Raw genomic sequence first — 16817 nt, forward strand, 5'->3', positions numbered from 1 at the left:
GGTCTCTGTTGGGCATAGAATGCTGAGTGCTACAGGGTCCCATGCAGCCCCACTTCCTGCCGTATCCTCAGCTCCATAGCACCACATTGGCTTTCATGGTGAAAGGCTGTTTCTTTCATTTGCTTGTTTGTTCCAGAAACATAGTCATCTTTATGCAGAAACTCCTCAGGAGCTTTCAGTGATCACAACCTGGAGACCCTCAGGTAGACCCCAGGTCGGGCTCCCCTTGGCAGTGTTCACAGCTTCATACAGCAGCCTGAATATGGCTGGTGTGCTCTGTTCGTGCCCTCAGCAGTGGGCAGTGTGCATCCCTCGTGTCTGGTTCAGGGAGTTCTGCGTCACAGGTGAGCTGCAGGTGCCAGGTGCTCTCGGGAAGTCAGAGACTTGGTCTGTTCTGCCCTGCTGCCAGTCTGAGGCTTTAAAACACTGTGGAACACACAGCTGGCAGCACACAGCATGCTCCACTCCCTCATCAGTTAATTTGTACCTGGGTGGTACAGGTGTCTTACTGGCCTGGGAAAGGCTGGCCTGTTAGCAGACAATAGGGGAAGCAGAACCCAGGGGAGAGTATTAACTAAATGGACCAACATCCTCTGAACATAAGCAAGAGAGAGGCACATTGTGGTGAAGGGCTGAGTGTGCAAACCACACCATAGGGCCTGATGCTGACAGGGTCACTTTGCCTGTAGCAGGCTAGTTCTGGCCGGGGCTGGAGGGCATGGGGAATGGCATGATCAAGAGAAGAAGAGAAGAAGGGTGGTACAGTCTGGGTGACTCAGATGAGCTCTGTGAGGCTATGGATGGAGGTGCCTTGACCTCATTTGGAGGGGGGAGGCACAGGGGAATACAAAGGAAAGGAGGAGAAAGGTGTACTAGTGTGAGGTGGACGGGGGAAGTGTGAGGTGAGTGGAAGAAGGCCGTAGCTTCAAAGAGAATTTGGCAGGCATGTCTTTTTCCTTTCCTCCTGCCTCCACTCCCCTCCCCACTCCTCTGACTTCTTTTTAAGGATGGGACAGACACAGTTGTTTGTCACCGCTATGTTACTTTTGGCTAATGGGAAACACTGACTCTTATGATGCCGCTGATATAGGTTTCCAAGCTTGCAACATCTACTAAGTGACTATGCATTTTACTATTCTTACTGAGAAAATGCTGTAGCTTCTTGATGGTCTGGTTGAGATGGGAAAACAACAATGTCTGATCATGCCAAAAAGAGCATTTTCTCAGGAGTTCTTGGTTGACAAGATTTGAAAATATGTTGAAATCTTGTTTTACCTACACTTACTCTTAGACCATATGTAGATGAAACGAAATCAATGGCACTTTGCAGGAGATTCATAAACCACGTGAAAGTGCACCGTAAGGTCCTTGGGACAAGTTTGTTTTCCACATGCCCACTGACTTTGCCTTCCACTTTGGTAGTCTGGTAACCAAAACCGAGCTATGTGGGTTCCAGGTAAACCCACCTACTCAAGTAGGTGATGCACCTGCCTCTGAATGTGAGGGTTTTGATCTAACATGGCTTCAGAATGCTGTGCGTACATAGGCATGTTCCTGGTGTGGTCACTGTGACCATCAAGAGTTTTCCCAAGAGGGCTTTGTTGTCAGAACTAGTCAAAGGACATATTGAAGTCTATAGGGTTGTTCAAAAATACTTAACTCTCATTAGATATAAGACATGTATTCATTTGGACATTAGTTTCTTGCTTAAGGCATATGATAAAATGTTCATAATCTACAGTGAATTTTCGTGTGACTCACCAAAGTTTCATTTTTAAAGTCATTATATGGTTAAAGTAGGATATCTATAGTTGGATCCTTAAAAAATTCCAGCCTTTGAAAATCATACTGAATTACATGCTGGCAGTTTATTTTTCTGTTCTTTTCTGTCCATTTCTAGGCTCTATCATTTTGCTTTTAGGAATTTAATAAGAATACTTGTTTTATTGTGGCAGCATGCTACTGAAGTCACTATTGTGGAATTGGAAATCCTACCAGTCCAATCAGAAGACTGCTGACCCAACACAAACAGATTCACCCAGATGTGTTGGATGGTGATGGTGGCAGTTGCTTTGGGGAGAGATGGGAACAGGGACCTAGCTGTCTCTGTAGCTGCTGGAATAAAGGCTGGGCCTGGAGACAGGCGCCTGGGTCTGAGCCAGCCCTGGCCTCGAAGCCTTTGTGTGTGAAATCCAGATGGCGTGGCTGCCTGTCACATGCACTTCTGCCCTGGAGTCAGCTCTGGCCTTTAGTGCCCTATTGACTCTTCTCCCTGGGGGCGCTCCTCAGCCACCCGGGCACTGGGGTTCCCCCAGGTACTCTCCAATGGTGAAGGGGCCAGAAGAAAGGGTTCAGGTTCTAAAAAGACTACAGGATAATGAGTCGCCTCATCTATAGCTGAACCGTTAAAAATCCAGGAAGTGATTTGTGAATTTAAAAATTATTATCCACTTAATAAAACTGGCTTGTTTTCTGCAAGTCTCTTCAGTACCTCAAAATTAAGTAAAAAAAAACGCAGGCTTGGGAATTCCCTGGCGGTCCAGTGGTTAGGATTCCCCTGCAGGGGGCACGGGTTCAGTCCCTAGTCAGGGAACTAAGACCCCACAAGCTGTGCAGTGCAGCCAGAAAAAAAAAAAAAAAAAAGCAGGCTTGTAGAAAATAGATGGGCATAAATTATAGACACGTGAGATGTAGTTATGGAAATAGAAAGCAAGTTTATATACTATGTTTATATTTAGTATACTTATGCTATATTTGTATTTCCCCATATTCTCTACTTTTTAAACTATCAAGAAAAGCCAAAAGGAACATTGATTTCTTTTTCCTGGTCTACTTTGCTTTAGAAATTTTGTTAGTGCCAAATAATTGGGACTGCTAATTGAAAATAAATAAGTTAAATTTGTTCATTGTGAATTACATTATAAAACAGAATACTATAGCATGACCAATATTAATTAGTGTGCTGTTTCAATATGTGTGAAAATTGGTTATCGTTATCATTTTTTTCTTATGATTTTATGAAGGCTGTTTATATATTAATCTGAATTTCTTTATCCTTCAAAGCTTTCCAGAAGTAGCATTAGCAAACTGCCTTTTCCTCACAGAACTTTGAGCAGCTGAGCTCAAGAGACAGCTGTTGGGGAAGGCACTGTTGTGTGATAGGCAGTGTTTGATGGTACTCTTTTGGATTAATGTTTATGTCATAGTTCCTTGAGCTTCGGAGTTTCTAATATAGTAGGAATGATATAAATGGGAAAAATGAAGACTAGGAACAGTGTTTACCACATGTCTGTAACACCATGTTCTGTGTGCCCCGTGGCCTACTGAGCATGTATATGTTTGTGGACAGTAGGATACCCCCAGGCTCAGATATGAAAGGTTTAAGGAAAAAATTCATAGTCTTTTACTTTTGAGAGTCGTGGAGGGTGCTCACAGATGTGTCAGCATGAGGAAATGGGGGACTAGCTAGTTGAAACCCCATAACCTGTACACAGTGCTGCTTGGTAGTTAACCAGCAGTTTTCCCCATTGGAAGGATTGACCAACTCTCATTGCACCCATTTTTCTGTTTCTGCCCTGATACGAAGGAACTAGAGTTTTGTTTTTATTTATTTGTGTGGTTTTGTTTTTTTTTTCTATAGCTCCAGAGGAGAGCTCAGGGAATAAAACAATGGCTCCTTCCCCAGATACACACACTTGCACAGACACAGACCAAAGGGTCCAGTTGGCCATAGTATTGGAAGTTGTCTCCGTCTTTTTCCTTACCTGTAACCATATTGTGTGTGTGCTACAACTCTCACTCCTAAGCCCTTATAGCAGGCACTGCTAGTTGCTCATGGTGCTCTGGCACTGAGCTTAGAGACATACTTCATCATATGGCACTATAGGCAGCCACTACCAGTCAGCTGGAATAGGCTTACAAAATGAAACGTTCATTATTCCTGGTCTGGGATGGATCCCAAATTCAGCATTCTAACAGATTTCTAAGGTAGCTGGTTGTCGTGTGTGTAAGTATGAAAATAGTAGATGATTAACGTCTGATGGAAAACATTGGGTTTTTACTGACAGCTTAAGTCTTAATAGTGTTTTATGTCTGGAAATTGTATTTGAAGAGGTACTTCCAGTAAAGAAGCTGCATTATAAATTTAGCTTCCAGTAATACAGAAAACTTGTGCCCTGGAGTTGTTTTTGCCAGTGTAAAAATTCAGTTTAGTTTCAGGTAAGGAAGACAATCTAATATTCAGTTGTTTTGAAGTCGTCCACTTGAAATCATGAGTTTTCCTGTCAGTAGAAAAGACAAGATAAATATTTATTGATGGTGACACACAGAAAATTTATTCATGGACAGTAGCTGGATTAGCTAACCTCTGGGATTCTCTTATTCTTGTTTTAACAAGGTAGCATGAACATGTCTTTCCAAAAGGGTGCCTTCACAGAGAGGGTTTTATACCCCAGTGCTCTTGTCTGCATGCACTTGGAGTGTTCTCATAATCCAGCCACCACGTACCATCTGGATAATCCCTGTATAACCAGTGGGTTTTGCAAAAATGATAAGAGCCCAGGTTACTTGCTGTTAGCTGGCTACTTTGCATCTGCTTATTCCTGTGAGCTGAATCAGAGACCGAGCCTTCCCTCCTGGGCAGCAGCGACTTGGGGAGAAGCCTGGAGCCAGAGGGAGAGAAGGTACCGTGTGTGTACCAGCCACCCCAAAGGGCAAGCTTGTAACACAGAGGCTGCCATGTGTCAACCCGAAAATGGGATGTCCCTTGGAATTCATTAATCTATAAAACACTAACCTTTAATTAATCTAATGTAATGAGCCTATACAACATAAGTTGATCTCACACAGTTGAAAGCACATAACAGGGGTGCAAGATGCCTTTGTGTTTCCTCATCTGGATTGTGCAAGAGAGTGAGTCGTTGGCCCCTTTTTTTAGTGCCTAGTTCCAGGGCTGGGCCAGCATAAGGCAAATGAGGGACCCAGGCCTCAGAATTTAAGGAGACCCTTGTTCTCACACTGGCACGTGGGAGTTGGCACCTGAGCCCTGGGTGCCTTTCCTGCCTCACCCAGTGCACACTAGGTGCTCAATAAATATCTGTTAGGTGATGGGCCAAAGGTTCCACAGCTATTAAGTGGTGGTATACGCAAAAGATCTCCAAGTTTTCAGTTTAAAAACAGATACATGTTAAAAAAGTAAAGCAAATTGGAAGCATCTTTGCTTTTGGAGCAAAGCTTTTTGTTACTGCACATTTATTTTCTCTGAGAAAGACATGTATTTCCTAAATTAGATATGAGCCATTCTTGTCATGACTAGTGCAGATAAGCAACAAAAATGCTTTGAATATGAGAGGAAGCTGCTATATCTGATGCCTCCTTTACAGCTGCAGTCTCCCCTGCCCTGTCCTGTGCTCCTGGTGGGTATGGACTGCATGTCCCTGCTAGTATTGGGGCAGTCCTTTCTCTAGGACATGGGAGTTCATGAGCATCAGCTGGCGGTCCTCAGGCACGAGTGTGCTCTCATCTGTAGCCTATACAGGCTGAACAGGATCTGAGCACACAGCATCATGCCAGGTAAATTCAGGCATACTTAGGTCCCTCAGAGCCCCAGCTAGTGTGGACAGCTGTCTAGGGCAGCTTCAGGGAACATGCAAGTGAACAGACACACTTGTGAAGGGACTGCTGGTACCTCTGACCTCCACTTATCCTCGATGTAGGACATGGAACATAAAGTATGTATAGGTCTAAGCATTCTGAACTTGAGAATGAAAATCTTCCACCAAAAATTTATTTCTAGAATGAAAACAATGTAATAAAATGATTGCTAAAAATTATTAAAGAGAGACAAGAGCAGAGCTGACAAAGGGGAAAGAAATAAAGGGATGAAGATGAAGACAGCTTTAATAAGAATGCCTCTTTTGAGAAAACTCAAGGGAGACTCCTGGCACTATAATCTGAGTTTTTTAAGATGCAGTAAACTTATGCCCTGTGTGCATGCGTGTGTGGTGGGTGTGTGTGTGTGTTTGTATTTTGGGGGAAGAAAGTGAGAGACCTTAGATTAACTAGGTTATTAACCCAGATTAACAACCAAAGATAAAATCTAATTAGTTCCATTAAATAAATCTTTGCCATCAAAATGAAGATGTTACATAGAAAAAATAGATTTATGTATTTTTGCTTGGGGGGCATGAAAATGAACTTTGTGAACTGACCTAATAGAAACATAGCATACTGGTTGTCTTGTAACCTCCTTTCACCTGTTTTCTTGGGGCTGACAATGTGCCAGCCTCTCAGACTGTAGTTGGGACAAAGGTGGGTGGGGTGTGCTGCACCTAGGAGGGCCCTGTGGTGGTGACGGCCACCCTCTGCATACGGGTGGGCATACGGGTGGGCGACACGTGGAGCTGTGCGCGCTGGAGGTCGGCAGGAATGGGGGTGAGTGCTAGATTGTGAGTCCGAGGACAGGGTCTGCTGGACAATGGGGACCTTGTGAGTTTGTGTCTGGCACCTAAAATATAGATAAATTCAAAGACATGTATTTATATATACATGTATATCTCTGTTTTGACTTGATGGATTTTAAAACAAACATTTTAAGTTAAAAAATTTTTTTTAACATTTAAACACTAAGATATACAAATGTAACTTAAAGGGATTTCCCAATGACAAAACAGTTACTTTTTTGTAAGGAAATTTTCAGAAACTGTCTTGACTTGTACCCCTGCTCAAGCAGCCTGATCCTGGGAGTTGGGGTCCATGCAGAATGGCTGGTCATGGCCCTCCTCTGCAGCACACTGTCACCTGACTTGACTGGGGTTGATTGTGCAAAAGCTTGCTTTTCCTGTTGCTAACAACTGTGTATATCCAGGTATCTGACTTCTGAAGTTCTTCGTGACATTGGAAGAGACAATTGTCTTGTCTGATTTGTTCAGACTTGGGGTGGAGCTAGAGATGAGCAAGTTAATCATTTAATTTTGTCAGGATTTGGGTTCTTCACAGTCTCGGTTTGCCTCAGGTGTTACTTTAGGGAAAATGAGCCCAGGGAGGGGGTATGGTTATTTGGATATAATTGATGTATCCAAGATCACATTAGAATCATAGCACCGTCCTGGTTTCTGTATCAGCTGTCAGCCATGTGAGGGGAGGGTGGGGTATGCTAGCAGCTCTCTGGGTCAGGGGCTCCATGGGGCCCTGCTTCAGTTCTGATGTTTATTGACCAAAGTGAGCTATTTGTTACAAAATTCACACCCAGATCTGATGAAATTGTTTACATCAATGCACTTTGGTGAGAATTTTTAACATATTTCTCTGCAGTATGCTTTATCTCCATTTTTTTCCTTCCCCCGTCACAGTTTCTCCCTTAAGTTATTTGGAAATGATGTGGGAAAATGTGCATGTTTGTGTGTTTTAAGAATTAATTGATGCTAATAGTGGTAAGACTACGGTGGATAAAAGGTCATTTTTTATATGAAATCAACTTAGAACTTCTTGATTTTTTTTGAAGTGAAATGGGGAATTTTACAGTTTGTCTTCAGTCTTGCTGAAGAGAAATACTGTGTGCTGACTTCACCTGGAATTTCAAAACATGGACTGTCGCTTCCGCTTGCCACTTTACTGGGCTTTGGGGATCTCGCTACGTGGTAGTTTGTCCCTGCCAATCTTTAAAATAGACTTCAACAGTTATATTTGTTAAAGTAGGAGGTCCTTAAGTAAAGTGGCTACCAAATGCAAATTATTTCTCAGATCTAATTAGTATGACATGTAGAAAAAGGTTCAATTAGGTTCAATAGTTCAATTTAGCTATCTAAATTGGATTTTCCATGGATTTCTGTGATAATCACATACTTTCTGTAAATTGTACCCATTGTTATTACTAAAACTATTAATGGATTTATAATATGAAAACAAATTTTATCTAACATCCTTGATTTACACATATTAGTTATATGGGGAAATCTAGTTTGATTTGATTGAGAAGAAATTTATTGGTGGCCGGACTGAAAATCTGAATGAGTCACCGAAGTTCATAAAGAACAAAATGAGGATTAGAGGTGAGGATTGATGACCGATGGCTTACTAATGAGAGAATCCGTTGTTATACCAGAATGACATCTCCATACTGTAATTATTAGAGCTGTTTGTTTTTGTTAGGCTTAAAATAGCTGAGATAGGGCATAAATGGTTCTCTGATTTTCCTTCCTGTAGTTTCACCAGTGATCATTAAAGAGTGGGCAGCTTACAAAGGGAAATCTCCACAAACCCCAGAATTGGTGGAAGCTCTTGCCTTCAGGGAGTGGACCTGCCCCAATCTGAAGAGACTCTGGCTGGGGAAGGCAGTGGAGGACAAGAACCGCAGAATGAGGGCCTTCCTGGCCTGCATGAGGTCAGACACACCAGCCATGCTCAACCCAGCCAGCGTGCCCACTCATCTCACGGTGCTGTGCTGCGTCCTACGGTAGGTGCTGCTGGCCGCTGCCTCAGCCGCTGCGTGTTCTCTAGCAGGTGCTTGTACAAATGCCTCTCCAAGACGCTTTCTGTGTGAAGGAGGTGGGGGTTATTCCAGATGAATCATGTTGTCGGTTGAAGTTTGTCCTCATCTCATATTTTCATATATTATAGAAATATAGGCCATGTAAATGCAATGTGGATTTGAACTGATGCTATATAGTATGTTTATAGAATAGGTATATTTGATGAACCTGTATTTTATGTAAATATCATAATGATTTTAAATATAGTTTATCCTTTAAATGTTAAAGCTTTTGAAGGCTATTGGGGAACTATATTATGTATTATTTGTAATTATTCTTCAGGGAAAATGTGTCTCTTCTTCCTCCTTCATTTATTTAAGCATATGTAGATCAGTATGGACTCATGGTTATCTCTCTTCCTAGGGTTATAACCTGATATAACCTCGTTACTTGGTTGTTCAGTTTGTTCCAGCTCAGACCTTGGGAGTTCGTTCAGTGGCTCCTATGTCCCCTGTCCCCCCAGCATGTCCTTGCTTTCTGGCACCACAAGATGCCCAGGCTGTCCTGTATCTTCCCTGCCCTGGGACCTGCCATCTCTAAGGGGCTGGCTCCTGCCTTGGAGAGAGGGGTTTAAAAACCTAGATGTGGGCACTCTGTGCTTCCAGACCGTCTCAGCCAATGGGCCACAGATGCCTATGTGGACACTGTTGGTGTTCTGAAGTTAATTTGAATTGGCCTGTATACTTGAATCAGGTGAATTGGTTTTTTGAGGGTTTTTTTTGGAACCAATTTCAAACTTAGGAAAAAGTTGCAAGTATAATACAAAGAGCTTTTTTTTTTTTAAATACTTGATGTTTAAAAAAAATACTTGTGATTTTCTAACAAACAAGGACACTGTCCTATGTAACCACAATACAGCCGTCAGGATCAATCAACATTAATACTTTATTTCTATCTTAACTTCAGGGTTTTGTTTCAGAGCCTCCCTTTGTATTTGGAGGTGAAGTCCCATTGGTCTTCAGCAGATGCTGTAGAGGGAAGAGCTGTTCCTCTGCTCCTCCTTGTCTCATCCATGCTGTGCATCTGTGCTCTGACCACTTGGCAAAGGGGGTGTCTGCCTGGCTTCTCCAGCGAGGCCGTTCCGTCCCCCTCGTAACTGATACGATTTCATGGGAGGCACTTTGTGTAAAAATGCCATTCCTCCTCAGACTTCAGTGTATTTATATCAACATGGGCTCCTGGCTTCATCGATGACTTGTGGTCCACTACTGCTGTCATGTAATTTGGTACTCCACTGTCACCTGTTGGGCCAGTTGGGGGACTCGTCAGTCTGGCCTCCATGTGAGCACTTCTGTGCAGAGATTCTGACCTTACCGTGGATGCCCCCTTTTCCTAGCAGCCCTGGTTTCTAGTGATGGGGTCAGTATTGGACACCAGGCTCTTGACAGCAACTTTGCTGCTCCCAGACCTTCCCCAGTATGCATACAGGCACACAAACAACTGCATGTTTATAGACTTCCGCTTTTGATTTCTTCAACCTGGCCATCCTAGCTCTCCCTTCCCATGTGTATGGTCTCTGGCCCTGACAAACAGTGAGAGCATGGGGCCCAGCTGCCATACAGGTCGTCACAGGCCCCAGCCCTGTGTGTCCCATCCCCCTGGGCTGGCCCCTTCTCCATGGTCCCCTGACCCCCACTGGGTCTCACCTGCTCCCTGAGGATGGGGGCAGAGCTTTAGTCAGGTGTTTCTTTCCTGAAGTTTCTTACATTCATAACAGACTTTAAGGCCAATAACTTATTTAGAAGCCTTTCCTTAATTAAATTGAGGTTGACTAAAATTAGCCTACTGTATCAGTTTCTTATCATTATCTCCATTGAGGATTAGCTAGTGAGAAAGACTAGTTTTTTTGTTTTGGTTTTAGAATCCTCTTCTGGTTTCCTCTGATGGAGAGTTCATTTTATATTAGCCAAAACGTTAAGATTAAGACTTTGGGTGCTCTAAGATCAAATTAGCGGTAATAATTTTGGTTACTTTGTTTGTGTTTCTTCCGAGTTTAAAATGATGTGTGGCCTTTAATCTAGTGGGTGGACAGCTAACTGTCTACCGTATACCTCACCTGAAGGTCCCACTGGGCACTGAGTGAGGATGATGTGTGCTGTGCCTAAGGCTTGTTTGGCTGCCTCTTGGCCAGAAGCAGCCGTACATTAGTGGAGGACAAGCCACTGCTGTGTTGATGTGAGCACAGTGCTCACATTATTTCATGCTCCTTGGGGTGGCGGTGCCTTCACGTCTTGTCTCTCCATGCACTGGGCCTCTTGGGACACTGGGTTGCCTGGTGGGTGCAGACTGGACAGTGTGACCAGACCCCACTCTTTTTTTTTATATATATCTTTTGGGTTTTGTGTTTTTTTTAACTTTTTATTTTATATTGGAGTATAGCGAATTAACAGTGTTGTGGTAGTTTCAGGTGCACAGCAAAGCAACTCAGCCATACATATACACATATCCATTCTCCCCCATACGCCCCTCCCATCCAGGCTGCCACAACATTGAGCAGAGTTCCCTGTGCTATACAGTAGGTCTTTATTGGTTATCCTTTTTTTTTTTTTTTTTTTCTTTTTTTTTTGCGGTACGCGGGCCTCTCACCGCTGTGGCCTCTCCCGCCGCGGAGCACAGGCTCCGGACGTGCAGGCCCAGCGGCCATGGCTCACGGGCCCAGCCACTCCACGGCATGCGGGATCCTCCCAGACCGGGGCACGAGCCCGCGTCCCCTGCACCGGCAGGCAGACTCTCAACCACTGCGCCACCAGGGAAGCCCTTGGTTATCCTTTTTAAATGTAGCAGTGTGTACATGTCAATCGCAAACTCCCTAACAATCCCTTCCCTCCACCCTTCCCCCACTGGTAACCATAAGTTAGTTCATTCTCTAAGTCTGTGAGTCCACTTCTGTATTGTAAATACATTCATTTGTATAATTTCATTTTAGATTCCTCACATAAGCAATATCATACGGTATTTCTCTTTCTCTGTCTGACTTACTTCAGTCCGCATGACAGTCTCTTGGTCCATCCATGTGGCTGCAGATGGCATTATTTTATTCTTTTTAATGGCTGAGTAATATTCCATTGTATATATCTTCTTTATCCATTCCTCTGTCAATGGACATGTAGGTTGCTTCCATGTCTTGGTTATTGTAAACAGTGCTGCAGTGAACATTGGGGTGCATGTATCCTTTCGGACCATGTTTTTCTCCAGATACATTACTGGGCCCCACTCTTTGTCTTTGTGGCCCTTCCTTGGCCATTACCCCCAGAAACAGCTATGCTTCTTTTAGGCACTGTTCAGATGGCCTTTGGAAAGTCCTTCCAGATTTCAGGATTGTCCTGGTCCCTGTTTTTATTTTTTTGTGTTGTTTATAAAAAACGTGCTCATTTTAGAACTTGAAAAGGTTAATAAATGCAGCTAGTAATCTCTCATTTCACCAAACCTCTTCCTGTGCTTATCTCTGTGGTGTCGAGAAGCTACAGTGAGTGCAGCTCAGGTTCCCTCGTATTTGCTACTCTGGTGGAAGCCAGAAGACATGCTTGGTTGTGCAGACTGTTGTGTGCATTATGGGCTTGGAGCTATGGAGTTTCCCACTTGGAAAGACTCACAGTTTCAGATCCTGAGGAGGAGGGGCTTACTGAGGCGAGGTGGTTGGGGAGAGATGAGAGAGAATGGCTTATGGGGCCAGTCTTGGGGATTTGGGGCCAGGACACCAGTAAATGGGTTGGTCCACTTCTGCGAAGAGAATTTGTTCTACCTTCGTGAGTGTTTTGGGCCACAGGGACAAGCAGGTAAAGAAGGATTCCCTGCATGGCTTCTGTTTGATTGATGGGTATGACCTGCTGAGAACGTGGGGTGAAGAGTGGGAAGGGCATGGAGCAGGGGTTTGTTGGGGGGAGCGGTGCAAATGAGTAAGAGGGTTGGTGTATGTCTCCAAGGGCCTGCCAAGGACAGGCTGTGGCTGGGGCCGTGGCCCAGTGGTCTTTCTCTGGCGAAATTGCAGCTGTGTGACAAAGGTCTGCTGAGGATGGGGGAGGGGGCAACAAAGGGCAGAGCCTGTGTCCCAGATATGGTAAGGCCCTGTGGAGGCCACACAGCATGACCCTTGGCCTTGATGGCTGGGGTGGGGCAAATGTCCGCAGTCACAAGGTTGGGCTGTCATCCCAAAGGCTCTCCCCTTCCTTTAATCTTTTTTTTTTTTTTTAGCATAATTTCAAACTTGAAGGAATTATAAGATTAGTACAAAAAGTTGGTGGCTATTCTTCACCCAGATTCCCCACATATTAACCTTTTACTGCAGTGGCCTTCTCCTCTTCTCTCCATGTGTCTGTGTGTTTGTCCTTAATCCCTTGAATGGAAGTTGTGAATGTGATACCCCTTTACCCCTAAACTCTGTATGTTTCCTAAAAAAACAAGAGCATTATCAAAATCAGAAAAATAATACTAATACATCTGATCTACAGATCTTACTCAGATTTCTCCTATTATCCCAATAACATCCTTTGTTAGCAACAAAATCTTGCCTTGTGCTTGTGCTCAGGTGCCTTGTCTCCTCCAATCTCAGGCAGCTTCTCGTGTTTCTTTGGGTTGATGCAGAGATGTTTCTGAAGAATAAACACTGGTTTGTTTGCAGACCAGGGACCTGCAGATCATACGTCTTTTAGACAGCATGTGAACTGATGCGTGTGGCTGCTCCAGGAAATTGTGTTTAAAAACAGGCAGCCAGCCCCTGGGTGCAGTTTGTCAACCTCTGGGTAGACTATTTTCTCCGTCTAGATTTGCCTCTGTTCCTTCGCAGTGAGATTCCGCTTCTGCCCTTGGGGCAGGCATACCCCAGCCGGGAGGTGGTGGTTTTCTCTATGCTTTCACTAGTGATATCAGCACCCATACAACAGCAATCAGGAGAATGGGGGAAGAAATGGCAGTCAAATCTCTAGAAATCCTTGTAGTGAAGATGAGGAGGGGCCAGCATCTGAGCAGAGGTTCAGTGTGAGGGTGAAGCAAGTGTCCAGAACAGAACAGAAAGCAGCCTTTCCTAGGGTACAGCTGAGACCAGACAGACGAGATCCTTATCCAAGACAGCTTCTGAGAAGACAGACTGAGTTACGTTCTGGAGGAACTTAATAAATACAAGAAGGGAGATAGAGGGCTTGAGCCCCCAAACAAGTGCAGGCTTTTCCAACACCCCAAGGAGCATACCAGGGTCCAGCTCCCCATCTGTGCCAATAGGAGGCAGACCACGTTGGTCCCCCAAGTGATGTGGAGACCTGCTTCTGTTCCAGCTTCCGTGCTTCTAAAGGGGAGTGAGAGGAGAGGTGACGAAGGGGGAACTGCAGATACCCTCAGACTTCCACGGTAGGAAACTTAAGACCCGACCCAGGAAGAAGACATGGAAAAGAATGTCTAGAGAAAACTGAGAAACACAGAGTGATTGAAAACACTGTCAGTGCACAGATAGGAAGAGCGTGAACACGTGAGATAACCAAGGGTCAGTTTTTGCTGCTCTCACCTTTGCCCCTGACTGCAGTGCCATTGGTGCCATCCATGTTCTATGGTATTTAAGCTGTCTATCTATGTACATGTGTATCTTTATGAACACACTTCATACTCTTTCTACATCCAGAAAGTCTTTCTGAGGACTTACATTGAAAAACAAATAAAGGGTGACTTTGTTAAAATGTAAATAGAAAGCCAAATGGAGGAAGTGGTAGGTATTCTAACCCAAAAAGCTTTTCATTGTTGCAGCTGAACTGACTGCTGAGAGTCTTTGCTGCCAGAAAAACCAGGAAAGATCTTAAGAAAACCAGCCTGTCCCCAAAACAATCTTTTTCTGATGCATAATTTTTAAAGAAACGTCTAGCCTAGGGCTAGGGGATGAAGAGGGGAGTTAGTGTTTCATAGATCTGCAGGACGAAAAGAGTTGTAATGATGGATGGTGGGAGGATGTCTGTGCAACACCGTGAATGTACCTAATGCCCTTGCACTATCCACTTAAAAATGGTTAAAGTGGTAAATTTTATGTTATGTGTGTTTTACCACCATTTTTAAAAAATAAGAAAGAAAAAGACTGTATAACATGGATACTTAGGCAAAGAACATTGTATATTGAGCAAAATCTTTCCACAATAATTTTTTTCAGAGAAAAGTAGGGAGACTTTCTTCAGATTTGCTGTTTCTTGCATCAAGCCCTGGTAAAAACTCAGTATGATTGTTTTATTTAAGATATTTGGCACTCAAACAATTGCAAAGGGTGTTATTTTTGTCATTGTAAATGTTGACAGTTTAATGAAGTAAAACTTCTACATCACTCGAATCTAAATACCATACACCCACTGTTTGTTTACCTTGAAATTGCATGCCCTTTCTGCTTCTACTACATAATTTTACCATGAAGTATATAAGCTCTGTGCCTCCACTTCCCCATCTCTACAATGGGATAGTAATGGTTCCTGCCTCAGAGTTGCTGTGACCACTTGAGGAATCAGTGTGTGTAAATACTCAGACTAGTGCCTGGCACCAGCAAGCACTTTCATTTTTCTATTGGGATTTTTATTGAAAATACTTCTCTTAATCAGCTGGATGAAACTTCCTCCTTCACCTTTTAAGTTTATGTTCCTGCGGGTGGATGTTAATTATTACGGAAATGAGAGCGGGCTTTGTACCAACTCTGATGCTGATTTTTGTTGACTTAAATTTTAAGCACTGAGAAAACGTTCTCAGCAGACAGTACTAGAAAGAGTTTTGTTAGGCTTGTCACAGTTCTCCAGACTCCTTTTAAGCTATTTGCCAGAGATCACATAGGGATCTATGTATCTCCAGAAGTTATTTTTGGTGATCATCTGGCAACTTGGCTAGGTCATCCTTCAAGTTTGCTGAATGCAGAGACTTAGGAACCACTGGACATGCAATGAGACTTATGACGAAGTTCTTAGTGGTTATCCCTTTACTCTCTCACACCCAAATACTATTTGGGATTGTGCTTTGGCTTAATGTCCTGGAGGTTGTCACTGGGGCAGTGCCGTGCGGCAAGGTGAGTAAAGGGGAAATGATTGGCAGAGAAAAGGGACTGTGGACACCTGGCAGTTCTCAGGTAGATAGTACAAATGGAAGTTGAAGTTGTAGAAATTGATTTCCCTTTAGCTGCTCACACCAGGGTGGCCCCAGTAAGTCTGTGTGTCCCCAGGGATTGCAGGTACCAGTTCTGAAGGCTGAAGCTTTAGTTCTTGTCCCTGCTGTCCCTTCCTATTCCACTGCAGGGCATTCACCTGCCACTGCCAGAGCCCCTTCTGTGCAGACGGTTCGCACAACACTTACTCTTCATCAGGAGATAAATCTTGCTTATTTGGACCTAGGGCCTGCCTCCCAGGTATCCTGTCTTGAATTAAAATAGATAAGTCATATAAATTTGCGCTTAACATATATTTTCAGGGTTTCAGGGTAAAATTTGTGCTTAACTTTTACCTCACAAAAGTAAAGTTGTATCAGAAAATCACTTACCGGCTGGTTTGCAGTGTGTTTAAATTTAGTGTTATTTTTAATTACTCCAAACATTCTGATCAGCGCAGATGACGATTAGGTTTTCACTTGTAATTGGCATCATCCAGTGAAAATAGAAAAGCTGGGTAAGAAATCCATATAGGCCTCCTTAGCTTGTGTCCTCCTGAGTCTCCTTAGAACCTGAACACCAGGTTATGCATGTGACTGGTGACTGCTCCATCCTGACACCAGGCCTTCTCTGTCTACCCGCTGTAGGTATATGGTGCAATGGCCTGGAGCACGGATACTGCGTCGCCAGGAGCTGGATGCCTTCCTGGCACAGGCGTTGTCCCCCAAACTCTATGAGCCTGATCAGCTGCAGGAGCTCAAGGTAATTGACAAGCCTCATTCCTTGTTTTGGGAAGTCTTGTTTTGGAGTTCTGTGAGACACAGCTAACCTCACGGAGGAGTCACTCAGTGCACTAAACTAGTTATAATAATGACGTGAACTTAGAGCCTTCAGGGCAAAAGGAATTTCCTTCCCGGTTATGGAAACAGTCAAGTCTACTTTTGTTCGATAAAGGTTTTCCCTTGTTTACCAATGGGTGTTTATTCTTGTTTTCCACATCAGGAAATAAACTTGCCTTTTATTTCAGGTGGGGATCCCAAACCCTGGGAGGGCTTGGTCCTAAGAATTTACTAACATCTGGCCAGGATTCTTTTTCTTGTTTCGTTCTGTTGTTCCTAAATACAACATTCGTTTTCTCTAAAAAATAGTCTTTGCCCTCCTAGTATTGTAAATCCCTTTTAAAAAAACCACTTGAAGAA

The 16817-nt window shown here is 43.7% G+C and overlaps 1 protein-coding gene across 3 annotated transcripts in view; it reads left to right on the forward strand.

Moving 5' to 3' along the window:
- FAM120A (family with sequence similarity 120 member A) overlaps positions 1 to 16817 on the forward strand; it is a 104934-nt gene that overhangs the window by 69207 nt on the left and 18910 nt on the right. For all 3 annotated transcript variants that reach the window (XM_027098370.1, XM_027098371.1, XM_027098372.1), the window contains exons 11-12: positions 8203 to 8452; positions 16266 to 16380. In XM_027098370.1, coding sequence (XP_026954171.1) covers positions 8203 to 8452; positions 16266 to 16380 — 365 coding nt within the window. The remainder of the gene's footprint in view (positions 1 to 8202; positions 8453 to 16265; positions 16381 to 16817) is intronic.

Source organism: Aethalodelphis obliquidens, unplaced genomic scaffold (genome assembly GCF_003676395.1).
Source record: "Aethalodelphis obliquidens isolate GAN/ISIS:26980383/991018 unplaced genomic scaffold, ASM367639v1 scaffold122, whole genome shotgun sequence".
NCBI lineage: Eukaryota > Metazoa > Chordata > Mammalia > Artiodactyla > Delphinidae > Aethalodelphis > Aethalodelphis obliquidens.